Source organism: Nyctereutes procyonoides, unplaced genomic scaffold, assembly GCF_905146905.1.
Source record: "Nyctereutes procyonoides isolate TBG_1078 unplaced genomic scaffold, NYPRO_anot_genome, whole genome shotgun sequence".
NCBI lineage: Eukaryota > Metazoa > Chordata > Mammalia > Carnivora > Canidae > Nyctereutes > Nyctereutes procyonoides.
This window is the reverse complement of record NW_026575140.1, coordinates 12,155,634-12,175,278: the sequence shown is the minus strand read 5'-3', so window position 1 is coordinate 12,175,278 and position 19,645 is coordinate 12,155,634. Positions and strand designations below refer to the sequence as shown.

Genomic DNA, 19,645 nt, shown 5'->3' with positions numbered 1-19,645 from the left:
GTAACATCATTCACTGCCTCACTCATCACTCTGCACTCAGTGAGTGTTCTGTTTGTGGCTTCAGGAAATCAGCCACTAACGAGACTGCATTTATGGAGCTTATAGTGATGTGCAGAGCAAGATACTGTGGGTCCATGATTGTTAAACAGGGATCAATTAGGAGAGTGTAACAGGGAGACCTGGCTATGTGTGTGTGTGTTGGTAGTGTGTCAGAGACCAATATGTACACATTTTGATGATCAGGTCTGGAAATGTGTGAAGCCTCACCTCTAGCCGGATCATCTTCTTGATGTAGACAGGTTTGGAGGGCTGGAAGTGCACTTGCAGGCTGTACTCAGCCTTGGGGAGGATGATCCCCTGCATGGTGGACACGGTGAAGTCATCACCCAGGTGCTCCAGGCTGGTGATCCTCCATGCCACAGGCAGGGGTGTGATGTTGCGCAGAAGAATTACCTTGGATTCTTTTCTGCAAAGACCAAAGGAAATTTCATGAGTTTCGAAAGATCCTTTTTTTTAAGATTTTATTTGTTTATTTATTTATTCATTAGAGACACAGAGAGAGAGGGGGGCAGAGACATAGGCAGTGGGAGAAGCAGGCTCTCTATGGGACGCCTGATGTGGGACTCGATCCCAGGACTCCAGGATCATGCTCTGAGCTAAAGGCAGAGGCTCAACCACTGAGCCACACAGGCATCCCATCAGTTTTGAATGATTCTGATTTATTATGGCAGGTCAGAAAAACCACCTCTGGTTATTTCAATCATTGCTTAGCTCAATAACCAGTGTTTATCAGGGAATGGGGCCTGGTGGTAATGTCAAGGAATGTAGGATACATCTCATAATATTCTCAGCCAGTAGCCCCCCAAATAAACATTTTCTATTTAGAATAATATAATGCCAGTGAATGAAATGTTAAGTTCCAGTTTGAGTCTAGTGTTTTCTGTGCTCTAATTTCTAAATCAAAGATTCTTAGCCTTTGAAGGTAATGGACTTCTTAGAGAATCTGAAAAAAAAAAAAAGAGTCCTGAGAAAAATGCAGATATGCACACACTTTGGCAGTTGATTTGGCAGGGGGTGAGTGGGTTTGGTCCTGGACATGTTACTAATCATCTTGGTTTGTATAGGACCAGAAGTATTCCCAGATGCAGGACTTTCAGTGCTAGAATGAGGAGAGTCCTGAGAAAAATCAGGATGAGTTGGCCACCCTAGAACTAAATGTTCTTTAAATCCCATCGCAATCCTCGGATCATCCAGAGCTCTGACCTGTGCAACAAGAGCCGGTCAAAATGCAATTGTCTGGGTTCCAGCTCTAGTTCTGGACGGACCCCTTGGCAGACTAATTTGAAGACAGCTGGCTCTGGGTTCTCCTTGATGCAGCAGATAATGCAGTCTTCAAAGACACCAACTGCAGTAGGGTAGGCCCACACGTTCAGTGTCTAAGGGAAGCATTAAAGCAGTTCATTTATGCAGAGAATGCCAAGACCTCAAATTTCCAAAGAAAGACTTGCCCTGGTGGACTTGTTACTATGAGACTATACCTGCTTCTCATTGGGTCTCAGAATCATGTTGATGGGCTCCAGGAAGTAGGTGCTTGCTTTGACATCATTCTGAAAACAGAAGAACACCTCCGCGACCATTGGGGAATTGTTCAGGATTGTCAGTGCCTCCATGTTACCTGGGAACAAGGAGGACTTGTACCTGGAAGTGAACAAAAATTAGGGATGCAGATGTAAGGATTGACTGGGAGTTCAGGTGGCAAAGGAGACTGTGAAGAATATGGCAATGCCAGAGGGTAGTGTGGTACACGGAGGCACTGGCGTGGCAGCTAAGAACACAAGCTTTGCAGCTGCAAAGACTTGCAGCTGGGCTTGACCTCCCTCCCTGCCAGCCTTGATCTCCTCATCTCTAGGATGGGATGACAACACTTCTTAGGATTTCTACGAGTATTAAATGTAATGGTGCACCTAATGCTCTTCAGGAAAGCTACAGATATCAAATGCCCAATAAATGTGAGCTATTATTGCAAAGAATTCTTTTTTTAAAGTTTGTTTATTCATTTATTTAAGTAATCTCTACACCCAATGTGGGGCTCGAACTCACGACCCTGAAATCAAGAGTTGCATGCTCTATTGACTGAGCCAATGAGGTGCCTCATTATTGCAGAGAATTCTAACTGAGAAATGTGTGGCTCTGTCATTCCCAGGGCTTATATTCCCACAAGACATGATCCTATGAGAATGACTTGTTATGTCACATCTGCCTTAGAGATTATCACATTTCCCTCCTTCTCTTAGACCCGTACAAGACCGTTACTGTTCTGACATGGATCCATGTGGCGTGGTTCACTTTTACAAGGCTGTTTCTGTTCCTTCGTGACTTAGGAAAAGATCCATAGCATTGAGCATTGTTGGCATGAGAAGCTGCTCAGTGAGTGGTAATGAACAGAAGAGGAACCACAGAAGGCACAGGAATGCCAGTGAAGATGCACATCATCAGAGACCAGAGTAAAGGCACCACAGCACCCATGGGTGCCTGGGAACAGTCTGAAAGCTTTTTGGATAGGTGGTGATGGAGGAAGGAAGGAGGGCAAATGGCAGAGAACAAATCGGGGTCAGGGAGACAGAGTGCTGGTCTTCACCACCAGCCAGTACTGTGCTAAGTCTCATGTGCTAAGAAGCCATTATCTAGTGCAGCTTCCCAAATCCGTGGGTGGGTGTCATTATTTTCCCATTCTGTAGATGAGAACACTGAGGCTCAGCAAGGTTGAAGAAAATAAATAAATAATACCGGGTTGTACCGGGCCTTGTTTTGGGGCTGCTGTAGTCCCTCTCCTCCTGGACCAGGGCTGTCTGGCCCCAGGTTCTGGGGGTTCCAGTGCTTTCAGAACACACACCTTTCTGAATTTCCCTGGCTCCTGAACCTGGGCTGCTGTATCTATCATGTCCATCAACTGGACCCCCCTCCTTCTCTCTAAAGCCCTTCAACTGGGCCTTGAAGATTCATTCACTGCATCATCAGCCAACCCTCTTCATCCTGGTTTTCTGGCCCAGCCTCTCAGGAAATAAACTCCAGGGATGAAGACACTGGAGGACAAAGAGCATTCCTAGTTCCAGCAAGTCAGCATGAGCACAAATACTCTACTTCTCACAATGAATGCTAGACTGAACTGAGATGTGCTGAGAGCGGGGTCCGGCTTTAGTCTCGCCTCCCTGCCAGCACAGTAAGAAGTGTGTACACATCCGAAAAAACTGGTTATCACTAAAACCGAATGACCATTGACCTCATTCAGGGCCCCCAGTTCTGTCTGACAACCTTAATCTGTTTCTCTAATATTCTCCTTCCTTCAACTTGCCACGAAAACTGTGGCACATTTTCTCAACATTTTTATCTTCCCTCTACTTCCTTCTCTCTTGGGGATGACCTTGCAACATGCGTCATGGAGAAAAGAGATGGTACCATTGGAACTTTCTCACAGGTCCAACCGAATCAGCACCTGAGGCCATCCACCTTCCTCTCTCCTAGTGGGAGGCAGTGGCTCCTCTTCATGGCAAAAACAGCATCTTTATATCCCATTGTGTTGTCTCAGGGCAGCTGTACCACCAATGGCACTTACATCCTCTTGAAACTCCAACCTCTGCCTCCCTGTGTCCCCTTAGCCTCCGAACAGCCTAAGAACAATAGTGTGTGAGCAGTGCTCCCTGGACTCCATGTCTCTTCCCATCCTTGACTACCTCTGTCTCTCTTCATAACCAAGTTTTCCAAAGAACTACCTCTATACCTTGTCTCTATTCTCTCACCTCCCACTGCCTCCTCAACTCACTCTGCTGGGCTTCATCCTTAGAGATCCCCAAAAGGCCCCTAGGGCCCCTAGGACCTGACCTCCATGTTGTTGAACCCCATAGATGTCCTCTATGAACCAAAACCACAGAGCTTCTTCCTTTGTGTGACTACAGCTACACCTCTTAATAAGCATCCAAACAACATATCCCAAAGTGCACTCTTGATCCTACCCTTTCCTCACAAAAACCTGGTCCTTCCCCAGGCTTTTCTAGCTGGGAAGATGGCACCTGCATTCATCTGGGTGCTTAGCAGAAACTTGGAGCACCAGAACCCAGCTCTCCTGTGGTTCCAGGCTGACTGAGGCAGCACTGGTAAAGTTATGTCCATGTAGCAACCCTGTCAGTACTATTCCTGAGTCCAAGTGAGAGTCTGAAATTGGCATTGAAATAATGGAGCACTTACTTATCTCTTGATTTCCCACAAAGGAGTGGCCCGAAGTAAAACGTCCTGGTGTTGATAATATACTTCTTAAAGATGACCTCATTTAGCTTCATGTCCAACTTCCGCTGAGGAAATACCACTCTGAACACAGGGGAGGGAGAGAAGAGGAGAGGTTGTCTGAGTGGAAGTTCCATGCCTCCACATGCTGTTGACCTGAACCCAATGCTCCCTGTTATGCCAAGGGTCCAGGTATCTGGAGACAGAATGATTCTTAATTTGAGGACCTCAATTAAGGCTTTATTCCAGTTCCCTCCCACCCACCACCCCCAGGGATGGTAGTTCAGCATGAACTTGAGAAAAAAAGATTCCTAGGGGTGTCTTTCACAATGAGGGGCTGGTGATAGAGCGGAGTTAGATTTCCTGTTCTAGTGCGCCAGCCAGAAAAACTCCTGACAATCTCTCTGGAAAACTAGTTCTGGTGGATAGTAACTAGTTTCTGAGTTCCTTGTCCAAAATGGCCCCCTGGTAAGAACCACAAAAAAGCTCTTCTTGGTGGAGAAGCTATAAAAGGCATGTCCCCTAGAGGGCTTGTCCCACTAGCTTGCTCAGCCCGGTGACTTTCTGTTGTGCATAAAGGGCAGAGTGGTGTTCGGTAGCTCAGAAAAAGGTCTGCCCAAGGAGATTCACACACTTAATCATATTATAGGATAAAAAGTCTGGCAGCACATAAAAACCTGCTGAAATGTGAGGATGATGTTTCCCCTGCCATCACACCCGGGAACATTGTCTGTTGCTCACTTTGATGGCTCATGCTGTTTCTGTGGCTTAGTCAGTGCCCAAGACACTGAAGGCCAATACGACCAGAGGGCCGGGGTGCTGTCCCAGTTCCACATCAGTAGTAAGAGCTACCTTGCTCAAAGTGGCATGGGGCCAAACAAAAATGTTTGTCAACTCGTTTATTATCTATCATCTATTTATTTAATTTATTATTTTCTCAACCCTCTCTCCCTTTTAAAAAAGATGTATAAATTGTTTATTAACAGACAAGGCCTATGGATTTATTTCTTCTTGGATCTACCCACAGTACAGCCACAGCAGCCCACTGGTGTACAAAAACATGGGACCCTTCACGAATTTGCGTGTCATCCTGTGCAAGGGCCACGCTACTCTGTATCCTTCCAATTTTATCAACTCTCTGTTATAAAGTAAGATACACTTACTTTGGGTCTTGGCAAATGTAAGGGTAACTGCAGACCCCTCGGCAATAAAGCTGGTACTGGCGGTGAGTTCCAAGGACCTCAAAGTTAAACGTCTGGTCAAAGTTCCCGAGATCATTAGAAGAGAAATGAATCCGCAACGTCACCTCACCATTGGCTGGCACGATCCACCGGAAGTGATTCAGCCTGCAATGACCACAGGGCTTTTAAAGAGAGAAGGCTTCCTTCGGGTCAAGAGCCGAGAGGACTGGTGCCTGGGAGAAGTCCTGGCCTGCTGGGGTCAAGCAGAGCAATCCAGAGGGGCCTGCTGGCAGGACAGCCCTGCTCTCTCGTGCTGTGACAGCCACACCCTCTACTTGAGGCTTCAGCATTCCCTACCCTGGTGCTTCCAAGGCCCACCTGATGAATTTCTCTTGGGAGAACTGCCCAGAGAAGCTGTTCTGGTCCATGTCTGACAGGGGGGCAACGGCTCCTGTCGTTCCCCCAGAAAGCGCCTTCTTGTTGATGGCCATGCGACGTTTGTCCTTCTGAGTGTCTCGGGCCTGATCTGCTTTTTCTTTTGGTTTCTGTCTGCTCCCCTTAGAGGAGGTGGCCTGCTCCTCCTGGGTCTTAAACACAAGCACAAGTCTTAAATATTCACTTACATGTACATGAACAGGAGACACAGATACCTAGCACATGTGTTAGGGTCTAGGAAGCCGGTGGCTGCTGGGGGCAGAGAAGGGCCCAGCCTACAGCACTAGAGCAGAAGAGGAGTGCAGAGAAGTCTAGTGCTTTTCTTGGCACCCTATTCCTTGAGAAGGAGGCCAAAGCCTAGAGAAAGCTTCAAGCTGCAGGGAGTGTGTTCTTATACTGCATTTTGTTGTGGTGTGGTTTTTTGTACTTTTACTCTTAAACCCCTTGCCCCTTCCCAATGACATTGACTCCTAAGCAGACCAGATCAATATTATTTTTTCTTTTTTTAAGATTTTATTTATTCATGAGAGACACACACACAGAGAGAGAGGCAGAGACACAAGCAGAGGGAGAAGCAGGCTCCATGCAGGGAGCCTGATGTGGGACTTGATCCTGAGTCTCTAGGAGCCACTCGGGCTGCCCCAGATGGGTATTCTTATAGAATATTCTTTTTTTAAAGATTTATTTATTTATTTATTCATGATAGACACACACACACACACACACACACAGAGAGAGAGAGAGAGAGAGAGAGAGAGAGAGAGAGAGAGGCAGAGACACAGGCAGAGGGAGAAGCAGGCTCCATGCTGGGAGCCTGACGTGGGACTCCAGGATCGCACCCTGGGCCAAAGGCAGGCGCCAGACCGCTGAACCACCCAGGGATCCCCCTTATAGAATATTCTACACTGAAATTTTCTGACTATTCTTAGAGCATCCTTTCATTCATTCCTTCATTCTCCATTTTTTTCTGTAGACTGGAAATTAGGCTTAAAAGTTTGATTAGATTTATAGAAGGTGCTGTATACATCACACTCCATCACAATAAGGGGCAACAACAACAAAAAAGCCACCTCAACCATGATGACAGATGCACTGGTGTGGCACCTTCCAGACTTGGCCTCCATAACACAGGCTTTCCCCCTTTTCAGCTGGCTAGTCACCTGTGGGACAATGCTCTGGCTTGCAGGGAGTGTCTTGTTCCCCAAAAAAGTACTGCTTTTTATATTAGTTGGTGCTCCTTAATTAATTAATTACTTCCCTGGGGATAACAGAATAGTGTTTTTCTATTTCTACTAGTCTTAGCTGCCATTCTTCTAGAATGAAGAGCTTTCCTTTGTCAACTGGGGATGAACTAGAGTTCCTCCTAAAATGGTAAGTTAAAGAATGCTTAACCCTTTCCTGTTAATGGTTAATTTTAAGGAAAGAGCTTGGTGTTATAATCACTTCTGATGTTGGCAATTTTTAAATCTTTTTTTTTTATCTGGATTCTGTTCTAGTAACGGTCTGCCCATGCATGCCACTCATCTCAGATGATAATTCTTTACTTATTTGTAAGTAGAAGTTTGAGGCATTCTCTTCACCTAATTCAGCATTAGGTGAGGCCTGCAGGTGATTTTATTTCCTACTGATTTTGTTATTCTTTGCTGATGGGATGTGCTTGGTTTGTAGGAGGCTGTGTGGAGAGATTCAAATTTGGGGCTACCATATTCTTCTGGGAATAAATAACTCCTCTTTAGTTTTTAATATATATACCTTCTGCATATTATTGGTCAAATCTATTTTTCTTTTGTGATTTATTTGATTAATTGCATATCAGCTTTCTTCTAGTCATGTAGGATTTTATTTGGATTAAAATATTTTTATTCAAATTTATTTAATATTTGGATTAAAATATTTTATCATATTTTTAACTCAGCTGCAACTAACTTTACTATATTGTGTCAGGCAAAGAGATAAAAAGTGAGTTTACCAAAATGCCCAATCTTCCCCTCATAAATTCTATGATAATCTGTCCTTTTTCTAGCACTGTGTCTGGTGATTCTTGTATTTTCTTACACTGTGTGAACTACCTTAGCTTCCCAAAACATTCTAATATCTTTTTAAAAAGAGGTGCCTTTACGTATTATTTTATTATTATTATTGCTTATAAGCATCAGAGCAATTCAATTCACCAAGTTCCCTAGACCATCCCACAGGGACTGGAAAGGGTGGAAGATGGGAATCAGCCATTTCGAGAGAGGCTTATGTGGGGTCCTCAGCCAGTATCTGGAACGAGTCAAGGGCAAAGGCATCAGCAAGCATGACAACCAATACCATACTTCGTTTTTGGCCTTGTAGAGGGTGACCTTTCCTGTCTGCCCACCTGAAGTCCTGCCAAAGTCAGAAGAAAACATGAGTGGCTCGCCCTTTACCTTCCCGGAGCCCATGGTGGTTGAAAGCTCTGCTTCTGCTTCTGCTTCCCTTTTCTCCTCCAGCAGGGAGAGCTCATCAGATGGTGGAATCACAAACAGGAAGTGCTTCAGGATTTCTGTTGTGGCTAATGGCAGCCGCTTCATGGGGTAGGAGATGACGGAGAACAAGGTGGGAGATGGGATGGGTGGTCCAGAGGAACCCAGACCCAAGATGTCCAGGATCTAAAGGAAAAGCTCATGGTTAGTTTCCTATGCAGAGAGCGGGCTGCACCCAGCTGAGTGAGCACAGAGTGGTTTAGACCCTCCTGCCTTTTCTTCAACTTTCATGGTAGTGGGAAATGCCACTACCATGGGCATGTGTTGGGGAAGGGGTGTGAAGGGCCTGTGACATAGCTCTGCAGGTTTTTCTAGACCCCTGTGCTCCCAGACCAGGCTGGGGCTCTTGCCGTGGGCGCTCACTATACTTCTCTTATCATGGTCTTAGTCACCTTATCGTGCCTGTCTCAGCAATTGGATGATAAACTCTACTGGGACAGGAGCCAGGGTGATATAGCACAGGGCCTAGCACACAGTAGGCACTCAAAGGATATGGTTTAGAGGCCAGCTCTTAAGATTCTGGTGTCTATAGTACAGAGTTGTTCTTTCTGCTTTCAGAGTCCATGTTAACCTTTCATTTACCTTTAAATGTTCTCTCTTTCTGATGCTGAAAGTAAGTTAGGGTTGGAGCAGGTCCGGTATAGCAAAGAAAATAAGCCAAAGTTTTGGGAATTGGGTAAAGGATGGGAATAAGGAGAGAAGCCAAAAAGAAACTGGAGAGAAAATTCATTCCCCTCTTCTTCTCTGATATATACTGAGTGAACATCCTCCAGAGCAGGCTGCTTGAAAATTTAGCAGCAACTCCCTTCTCAGCACAGAAACCCCTCAGAATAAGCATGCTATCTCTACGTAAGTTGTCGTCATGAGGGTACATGTGACAGCCCATCAAAGCATCCATTCTGTGGACCAAATGGGCAATTAGGCTGAACAGACACCTGTCTTCATGGAATTCTGGGTTTCTAACCCAGGTCAGGCAGCTAAAGACATTTCCTGACTAATGCATAGCCAGCATGAACTCCTAGGGCTTGAGTGTCTGTGAGGGAAAGGAATGAATATTTGTGCCAATTATTAAATGGAGGCAGGGGTAAAGAACTGTAACCAATAGTCTAACCTGTGACTTGGAGTGTGGAGAGAATGAGAAAAGGCCAGAAGATAACCTTGGCTATAGTACTGGCGCATAAAACAAGATAAGAAGAGGTTCTTTTTAAAAAACCCTATTTCTGGAGAGAAAAGTGGTCATGACTCCTCACTGCAGGCTGAGTGGAGGCAGAACAGTAAACAGAGTGGTATTGGTGTCACGTGTTCCCCAACTGTCTTCGGGCCTCTGGCCCACCAGGACCACTGCTGTGAGACTCTCATTGTGAGGCCACACCACACCCCAATCTGCCCCCTTGAGGAACTGCCTGTGTCTTTCCATCATGTTGCTCCCAGGCTCTGTTCCCTCCTTGTTAAGGTTGTCTAGTTTCTGCTAAACTAAACCAGAGATCAGCAAACTCTGGCCCCCTGGCCAACTCTGGCCTGTTAGCTGCTTTTGTAAATAAAGTTGTATAGGGATAGAATCATGTACGCTGGTTTATATATTGTTGCTGGTTGTGACAGAGGTTGTAGGATCTGCAGCCTAAAATATTTGCTTTCTGGTGTTTTACAGAAAAAAGTTCATCCATGGACAAAAGTCTAGAGTAACCATCTCCTTCAAACCACCACTTAAGGGGCTTTTGGGTATGCCATATTTTCTAGGATCAAAAAGCTGTGATTTCTGTTACTCTAGGAAGCTTGTAGGAACAAGATTTTCAAGTAATTGAGACTCTTGCTTCACTCCACAATATATCTATCTTGCCAACCTGTAACACCAGTACTGTCAATATTAAAAATCTTCCCTAAAAATATGTGATGAACTTAATAAACTCAACACTCCCCAAAACCAAATAATACATTAAAAAATGAGCAGAAAGCATGAATAGACATTTTTCCAAAGAGGACATTTAGATGGCTAACAAACACATGAGAAGATGCTCAACATCACTCCTCATCAGGGAAATACAAATCAAAACCATGATAACATACCACCTCACACCTATCAGAATGGCTAAAATTAATAACACAAGAAACAGCAGGTGTTGGTGAGGATGTAGAGAAAGGGGAGCCCTCTTGCACTCTTGGTAGGAATGTAAACTGGTATAGCTACTTTGGGCAACAGTATGGAGATTCTTCAAAAAGTTAACAATAGAACGTTGATCCAGCAATTGCACTGCTAGGTATTTACCCAAAGGATACAAAAATACAGATTCAAAGGGGTACATGCAGCCCAATGTTTACAGCAGCATCAACAGTAGCCAAACTATGGAGAGAGCCCAGATGTCCATCAACTGATAGGGATGGAGAAAGAAGAGGTGGTATATATAGCCACCAAAAGGAACGAAATCTTGCCATTTGCAGTGATATGGAGAGAAAGTATTATGCTAAGTGAAATAAGTGGGTCAAAGAGGGGCATCTGGCTGACATGGTTAGTAGAGCGTGCGACTCTTCATCTCAGGGTTATGAGTTTGAGCCCCATGTTGGACGTTGAGCTTACTTAAAAAGTAAGTCAGTTAGAGAAAGACAAATACCATATGATTCCACTCATATGTAGAATTCAAGAAACAAAACAGATGAACATAGGGGAAGGAAAAAAAGAGAGAGGGAAGCCAACCATGAGACTCTTCATGAGAGAGAACAAACTGAGGGTTGCTAGAGGGGAGGTGGGTCAGGGATGGGCTAGATGGGTGATGGTTATTAAGGAGCCCACCTATCATGAGCACTGGGTGTCATATGTAAATGATGAATCAGTAAATTATACTCCTGAAACCAATATTACACTGTGTGTTAACTAACTAGAACTTAAAACTAAAAAAAAAAAAAAAATCAACTCTATAGGCAATTTTTTTTAAGAGGTTAGATGGAATAATTTAGACCTGTGGAACTTTCTATGGATTTTCACCAACTAGAAAAAAGTCCTGTTAGCCACTGTTGTCTCACATCCAAAGGAGCCTCAAAGATGAGTGGAATTAAGGGGATACGGAAAGGAACACTTTAATGGCGACGAGCACAGAACCTGCTACCTGAGTCATCCCATCTCCATCCCGGAGAAGAGTCTGTACCTGATCCCCTTTGGGAAGCCTGTCATTCTCCAAGGCCTGCTTCCAGCTCAAGCCTTCGAAGTCAGGCGTCTGGATGTTCATGAAGGGCACCCCCAGGTCCTTCTTCCCCTCGTGGTGGTCCTCCTCCCCCTCTCCCTCTCCTGCGTCGCTCCGCTCTTCCAGTGCCCTGAGCTTCTCCAGGCGCTCCCTCTCGGCCTTCTCCCGCTCCTGGCGCTCCTTCTCGGCTCTCTCCTTCTCTGCACGCTCCCTCTCGCGGTCCTTGCGGCCTCGGCGCCCCCCTGAAGGAACCTGGCGCTGGTCATCGGGCTCGTGGGGCATGTCCTCGGCGGTGTGGTGCAGCAGGATGCCCTGCTTCCGGTCCCAGTTCATGAGGATGTTCTGAATATCCTTTAGAGTCAACTCATAGGCCTTAAACTTCTGGGCCAAGTGCCTGTCGGCATCCTTCAGCAGGTCCCCTTCGCTGTCCTCTTGCTCCTGGGCCAGGGGAAACCCAAGCATATGGATATCTGCCAGCTGGTTCTTTCTTCTCCTGTTTGGATCCTCCTTCTCACTGATATGTTCCCTGACAGATGCTTTCCTTTCTAGTGCATCCGTCTTGACCTCTAGTTTGGAAAAAGTCAGAATCTAGAAGGTAAAACACAGAAAGCATGCTTAAAACAGTTCTTTAAGGGAGAACAAACTGCATAGGAAGAGCAAGGTGACGTTGTGTTTTGAAAGAAGGCCTCCCAGGATTCCAGGCACTTCTTCCACGCACACCAGGGCTGGGGCTGTGTCTGAGAATCACTGCAGGGGTCTTTTTAAAATATCCTTTCCATAGTCCTTTGTTGGGAACAGATAGAATTTGGCTATGCCCTCAGGCTTTTAAAAAATAAATATGTATCTATTTAATTAATCTCATGGAGAAACCAACTTGATTTTTTAAACTTGCTGTGGGCTCTGATTTTCTTCTCCCTTGGGTGAAATCCTTGGGGAGGCTCCATAGGTTTTTGGTCATTCTTTGGTGACCTATAGTCCAGTTGATTCTGATGATGATTGCCCTCAGTACAGCCCAAAGCCCCTTCCCCGGTGACAGTACTCCATAAGGTCGGGCCTGGAGGCCGGCCTGGCCAGGGTTGGCTTTCCCCTTGCCTCACTGTACCACTCCTCCTCCACATATGTCTGCACCTCTACACAGCCTGGACAGTGTGGACAGGTCGGTGCTGGCAGGGCTGTCTCGGTGAGCCGGGACGGGAAGGGCTTGGCTACCACTGTATCTTTCTCCTTTGCCAGGAGAGCCACTGCCAAGACATGGAGAGTTCTGTTCAGATATCAGATTTCAGGCAGAGGACTTTGTGTGGAAGGAGGGGCCGCAGAGGGACAGGGAGGGCTTACACTTGGAAGATTTTGGGAGCCCAGCACAGAGCAGCCAGCGGCCAGTAACAGCCTATATAACTTCAGGCCTCCTTGCTTCTTGTGCTTGTTTTTGCTTCTTGAGCTCTATATGCTTGTGAACCCTGGACACTAATTCCTCTGCTCCTTTGTCTACCCTGGTGTGGTCACTGTCTCTGGGACCAGTCTGCACCTTGTCTGGGAGTCTGGCATTAGCTTCACCCACAGAGCCTCTGGTGTTGAGATTGCCACTGTGAACACCTGCTAGCTAGCTACGCTTCTGGGCTATGAGCGCCACCCTGGGCGCTGCCTTGGCTCTTCTGCCTTTCCCAGGTCATGGCAGCAGACAGGTGACTTCTAAACTTGGCAGGCTGATAAACTATCACTACTTGTCTGCCAGGTCAAGCTTATGTCAGTTGTCCCTGACTGTTGTCAAGATGAGCTCTCAGTAGAACACAGGGCCTCCACTGACTTTGTGGCTAACTGGAGGCAAGCTGTTAATACCAGCCTATTGGGCATCATCCAGCAGACTTGGGAGGGACAGTGGAGAGAGCAAGGTCTGTGGTCAGATATAACTGGGTGAGGTCCTGGAACTGTCTCTCTCAACCCCAGATGGGGCTCAGGCCTCTGAACCCCCGCAGGGCAGAAGGGGTGCCATAATAAAGTACGAGCAGAGCTCTTGGCACACAATCAGTTTTCAACAAATGCTGGCCCCTTCTCTCCTACCTTCTGCTCCGCCATAAAATCTAAATAGTATTGGGTCAATTTTGTAGAAGAGAAGAGTACCAGATTGATGGGCTGGTTCCTCTGTTCTGTCTCAGGTTAAGGAGCAAGTGAGGGTTGCTACCTGGCGGCTTGTCTGAGATTTCTTTGGGATAGGTTCCTCCTTCACTGGTCCTTGCTTTGGCCTTTTGATCCTCCGTTTTTGCTCATCTTCTTCCCTTTGTCTCTCAAGCTCCTGCTGTAGCTTCTTTTCCTGCATCTCCCTTGCCAGTCTTTCCAGCTCCCTTCATCAAATCAGGCAGAGAAAACAGAGTTCAGAGCCCCTCCTCTGCATGGGAGTGTCTAATGGAGGGACATGGGAAGAATTTTCTTGGGCATAAAAAGAAAGAACAAACAGAAGAAATCTGGGAAGGAAGGAAGGGAGGGAGGGAGTGGGTGGGGAGGGAGGGAGGCAAGGCAAAGGAAGAAGAAAAGAAAGGAGGGTCTCTGAATGGCCATTCAGCAAAACTGATTAACTAAACTCAACTAAGAGGAATTCTCAATCTATTTCTATTCCAATCCTCTTTCATAGGAGAGCAAGGCAAGGGCTGAAAATAAGCTTGATGTGAGCAGTTTTTAAGAAGTAACTTCCAGGAGTGCCTGGGTGATGCAGTGGGTTAAGTGTCTGACTCAATTTTAGATCTCAGGATCAAGGAATCAAGCCCTGCATGGAGCCCTACCCTGCATGGAGCCTTGGGCTCTGAGCTCAGTGGGGAGTCTGCTGGAGATTCTCTCTCCCTCTCCATCTGCCCTTTTTCCTGCTCCCGATTGCTCTCTCTCTCTCTTTCTCTCTCTCAAATGAATAAATAAATATCAGTTCAAATGAAGCCCAGCTTCCTACACTGTCATGTCTAATGCTCAGACAACAAGAAATTGTGTTTTAAATAGCAGTCCCTAAAGGCTAGCTTGGAGCCATGGCACTGGATCTGAAAGCCACATTCCTCTTTCTCTCTCTGTCTCTCCCCCCTCACCCTTCTTCCCTCCCTCCCAGCTATGGATTCAGCTATACCTGCCCTGCTGCCAATGGCAGGGTGGGTATTAAGTACAAACAAGCCTGGAGAGGACAGCATTTCTGAAAATACAAAACCCATCTGTTTTCATCTCTAGGAATCCCTGGTTGTTCCTGGTTTCTGTGACTCTCTACCCACTGAAGCCAACTCTTCATTACTGTGTGTGTGTGTGTGTATGTGTGTGTGTGTGTGTGTGACACAGATAAATCATTGCTGAGCTTTGAGGATCAGATTCATATTTTCTAAGTCTACCATGAATTCCTGAAAGCAATGACCTGGATGAGAAAGAAAAGAGACTCCTTTGGAATCCCAAAGCTATGCCTTTTTTTTTTTTTTAAACTAGGCTTTTTATACCTCTAGAGGATTAGGCATTTTTACAATGGATCATGCAGATAAAGAAATGAGGGCATACTATAGAGGCAGAGGGGACATAAAAGCTTTTTTGGGGTCAGTGGGAGTAATCAGAGGTAGAGGGAGAGGAGATAATGAGGTTAAATAGTAGGGCAAATATCTTGGCTCTGTCCCTTCCAATGTTTGGCATTCTATGGAGGGTAAGCAATATACCCTCCTCCGCTGGCATGTTTAAGATCTGAGGGCAGAAAGGACATATATCCTGCTTCCTGTACCTGAGATAGCCTGTGTCTCCTGGGCCCCAGGTGGCATGGAGGGGATCTAATCATTCCTGTGTGGTCCCCAATGATGGGCACAATAATGGCCGAGAGCCTGCCTAGGGTCCCTGGTGAACTTCCCAGGCTGAGCATCAAGTGGGAGAGGCAGCCAGAATGCAGGGGACAGATAACACCACCAAAGGCCAAGATGGTGGCTGGGGAAGGAGAAATGGCCAAGTTCTGGGGAATGACCGTTAAGCTCACGTTAAGAGAGTAGCCCCTTGGTCAGCAGCTGCAGACACCTAAGTACAGATGTGTGGGAGGGCAGTGGTCAGGGGAAGCTGGTGGGAGCTCCAGGACTGCACAGGGGCCAGAAGTGTCCCCCATTACATCATCTAACCTCCCCCCTAGTCTCAGATGCCCTCCAGAGAGAAGGAAGCAGTGGAGAATGGGAGAAACCCAGAAAGGCCACAGCAAGGAGCACCCTCAACGGGTGGGGTGCTTTCCTGCTTTCAGCAGGTCATCCTCCTGGGTCTCCCTCGGCAGCCACTGCTGCTCCCCAGAAGGTGATCCCAGTCTCCAGGATGGGCTGTGTGTTACTCATGGGGGGACCACCTCCGCGCTGGCTAGCGCTTGCTTCTGACCTCTTTTTCCTCTCGCGGAGGGCCTGCTGAACCTCTCGATTGAACGTGACCTTCTCCTCCTCTGTCATGGCATCGTATTCTTCCTCGTCCATGTTCTGGAGACGTTCCTTCTCTTTCTCCAGTGCCTCCCTGTGTCTGTGCTCTGGGGAGGGAGCAGAGACAGGGGGGCAGAGGGGGGCGGTAAGTTCCCAGCCTTGGCTGCGCAGACCCTCAGAGGCTTGGCTCCCAGCCCACACAGGCTGCAGAGGGTCTAGGCCAGGGAGGGGGAGCTCATGCCACAGCTGCGTTCCTGATCTTGGGGGGCCTTCCTTCACTCTCACGGTTCCAAGCCCTGTCTCCATCTGGGATAGTAGTTCCAGAGATGTCCACATCCTAACCCCCAGAACGGTGAATATGTGGCCTGGCATGGCAGGAGGGATTTTGTAGATGTGATTACACGAAGGACCCTGAATTGGGGAGACTGTCCTGGATTGTCTGGGTGGGCCCAGTATAACCACAAGGGTCCTTGTGAGAGGGAGGCAGGAGGGGTAGAGTCAGAGAAGGAGATGAGACCATGGAAGCAGAGGTCAGAAGGTGGTGAAGTAGGCACCATGAGCTGACGAATGCAGGTGGCTTCTAGAAGCTCAAGAATGCAAGGGAAAGGATTCTTTCCATGGAGGGAGTCTTCAAAGGAATGTAGCCCTGCTGACACCTCACTTTTAGGACTTCTGACTTCCAGAACTGTAAGATAGTAAATCTGTGTTGTTTGAAGTCATCAAGTTTGTGGTAATTTGCTACTGCAGCGATAGGGAAGTCATATGCCACCCACTGACTTAATCCATTAGGAACATATGCCACCACAGTCCTCGGGGTGACACAGCTAATTTGCAGACCAAGGGGAACCATCTTTCACACCCTACAGATTCCAGATCCAGAAGTGTGGTTTGCACCCAGCACAAAGGCTTTCTCTTCACACTCCAATGACACAATTTCCCACCTTACATTCTTGTAGGTTTGAGCTTTGGGCTCAGAGAAATGTATCTAGAGATCTTTCTCTGACACTTACCAAAGGATAGAAACAGGTAAGAATAAGGATTCTTCTTTTACAGGCTGTGATGGGGATCAAATAAACAATCCTGTAAAGCATCTGGGCTGGTGCCTGGCAAATTCATAAATGTTCAATAAAAAATTAGATTTTAATATAATAATGTTACTGGATGCTGCCTTAGGACTTTTTCAAAAGCAGATGATTTTGTGAAGAGGAGCCTATAATGCAACTGTGAAAAACTTCAATCTGCAGGTAATTGAGAAAATGAAATGGGATGTTTTCTTCTAAGTTGATGATTATGGGGAAATGAACTTTCTGGGAAGCCAGGAAGCTGGAGGTTGGACCACTGCTGGGGAAGCCTGGTCATTCTTCCTAATTTTTCTCTGGATGAGAATATAAGGAAGCAGTCTGAGCTCTGTTTAAGAACTAAGAGAGCTCATGTTTCTAATTATTTTCTTAAATGGAAAAGTATTATGATTTGTGTAGATTTTTCTAGAAGGGAGAGGTCAGGCCAAATAATGAAGGGCAGTGAGTGATGTGACCAGAGCTGAGGGCCAGAGCAGGACTCTGCATCCCAAGGACAGGATGGCCTCCTCCCCTGGGGACCAAGATTTGCTAGGTCTGTGTCTGACTAAAGCGGGAACTCAAGCTAACATTACTCTGTGTGTGTGTGTCTATTTTCAGTCATTGAAATATTTTTCAGGCCACTGGTAATGACAGAAAAAGCAAAGGTTTCACAGTTACACAGACCATATTAATTTGCTGTATGATATATTTTTTAAGATAGATTTATTTATTTATTTGAGAGTAAGAGAGGAAGAGGGGAGAGTATGAATGGGGAGGAAAAGCAGAGGAAGAGGAGAAATAATCTCAAGCAGACTCCATGCCCGGCACGAAGCCTGACATGGGGCTCAACCTCATGACCCCGAGATCCTGATCTGAGCTGAAACCAAGAGTCGGATACTTAACCAACTGAGCCACTCAGATGCCCCTTTGCTGTGTGATTTTACACTAGACTTTTGGTATCTCTGAGACTCATTCTCCTCGTTTGTAATAGGGGGACAATGATCTTCAGAGATGTATTGAGAGGATTAAATCACCCCAACTGCCATTTAGAAACATTTCAAGAGTAGAGAACGTTGGTGGCAGTGCCTGGGATGTGGCAGGCTAAAATGTAGAAGTTGGTTTGTAAAGGTTATCAGCACTTCTACACTGTCAGGAAATGCCTGGGTGCCATAAACAAAACCAATCAGCCAACTAGTCACCTGAGTCAGGATGGGACTGGTGATGTGTTCCCCTGGGGTTGGTGGTGATCACAGAGAAGACAAAGGGACACAGTGTGCTGTTGGGGGAAAGGGGAATGTGTCTGTTACGGGTTCATTCCTTGTCCTGTAGTCTCTCAGCAGTTCACCTGCATCTGCCAGGCACCTCCCAGGGTGGAGGTGGGCACTGGTGTGATGGCAGATAGAATAGTGTCTTTTCCTAAAAGGTCGTCCTGGGCGGGGGGGGGGGGGCATTGCAAAAGGCTTAAGGCTCTGCTGAAGGGACGGCCCAGAAGGGTACGGGGTCTCACCTTCCTGCTCCTTTTTGGCTTTCTCCTGGGCCTTCATGGCTGTGTAGTCCTGGGCCATGTTGATAACGTAGATGTGCTCCCGGTTGCCGATGGCCTTCAACAGGCAGAGGAGAGCCGTCGCTGCGTTCCGAGCGAAGAGAGTCTCGACGCTGTCGAACACCACTCCTCGGAAGCAGTCGCTCAGCTGAAACCACAGTGAGAGCCAAAACAGTTACAGGGATCTGCCCTACAACCCAGCAATTGCACTGCTGGGGATTTACCCCAAAGATACAGATGCAATGAAATGCCGGGACACCTGTACCCCGATGTTTCTAGCAGCAATGTCCACTATAGCCAAACTGTGAAAGGAGCCTCGGTGTCCATCGACAGATGAATGGATAAAGAAGATGTGGTTTATGTATACAATGGAATATTCCTCAGCCATTAGAAATGACAAATACCCACCATTTGCTTTGACGTGGCTGGAACTGGAGGGTATTATACTGAGTGAAATAAGTCAATCGGAGAAGGACAAACATTATATGGTCTCATTCATTTGGGGAATATAAAAAGTAGTGAAAGGGAATAAAGGGGAAAGGAGAAAAAATGAGTGGGAAATATCAGAAAGGGAGACAGAACACGAGAGACTCCTAACTCTGGGAAACGAACTAGGGGTGGTGGAAGAGGAGGAGGGTGGGGGGTGGGGGTGACTGGGTGACGGGCACTGAGGGGGGCACTTGATGGGATGAACACTGGGTGTTATTCTATATGTTGGCAAATTGAACACCGATAAAATATAAATTCATTAAAAAATAAATTGAAAAAAAAAAGACAGTTACAGGGGCCACAGTCCCCAAGTTCTCTACAGAGAGCGCTGCTTGTTCTTTCCATTGGGCTTTCATGGGGGCTGCAGTGGGCTCTGCACACCTGCGGGGCCCCAGTGAAAATACCATGAAGCCACCCTTCTACTTGCTACTTTCAATGTGCTGCTAGAAATACAAGAGAAACAGACACATATTTTATCAGTCATGAAGGATCTTTATTATCTGTATTTGTAGAGTGAAAGATTTATTCTGCCTCTATGGAAAATAAGGAGAGCAAACTGGGTGTGAAAGTGAGGGTCAGGCAAGGCCTGT

General features: G+C 46.6%; 1 protein-coding gene and 1 pseudogene across 1 annotated transcript in view; both read right to left on the bottom strand.

Annotated features, from left to right (window-relative positions):
• HYDIN (HYDIN axonemal central pair apparatus protein) overlaps positions 1 to 19,645 on the bottom strand; it is a 362,906-nt gene that overhangs the window by 75,676 nt on the left and 267,585 nt on the right. The window contains exons 43-53 of the mRNA XM_055304626.1: positions 18,531 to 18,714; positions 15,931 to 16,072; positions 13,754 to 13,913; positions 11,539 to 12,162; positions 8,306 to 8,527; positions 5,838 to 6,046; positions 5,442 to 5,624; positions 4,243 to 4,362; positions 1,539 to 1,698; positions 1,264 to 1,436; positions 268 to 466 (exon numbers count right to left, since the gene is read on the bottom strand). Of these exons, the coding sequence (XP_055160601.1) occupies positions 268 to 466; positions 1,264 to 1,436; positions 1,539 to 1,698; positions 4,243 to 4,362; positions 5,442 to 5,624; positions 5,838 to 6,046; positions 8,306 to 8,527; positions 11,539 to 12,162; positions 13,754 to 13,913; positions 15,931 to 16,072; positions 18,531 to 18,714 (2,376 nt within the window). The remainder of the gene's footprint in view (positions 1 to 267; positions 467 to 1,263; positions 1,437 to 1,538; positions 1,699 to 4,242; positions 4,363 to 5,441; positions 5,625 to 5,837; positions 6,047 to 8,305; positions 8,528 to 11,538; positions 12,163 to 13,753; positions 13,914 to 15,930; positions 16,073 to 18,530; positions 18,715 to 19,645) is intronic.
• On the bottom strand, positions 5,333 to 5,427 carry LOC129497966 (U6 spliceosomal RNA; annotated as a pseudogene).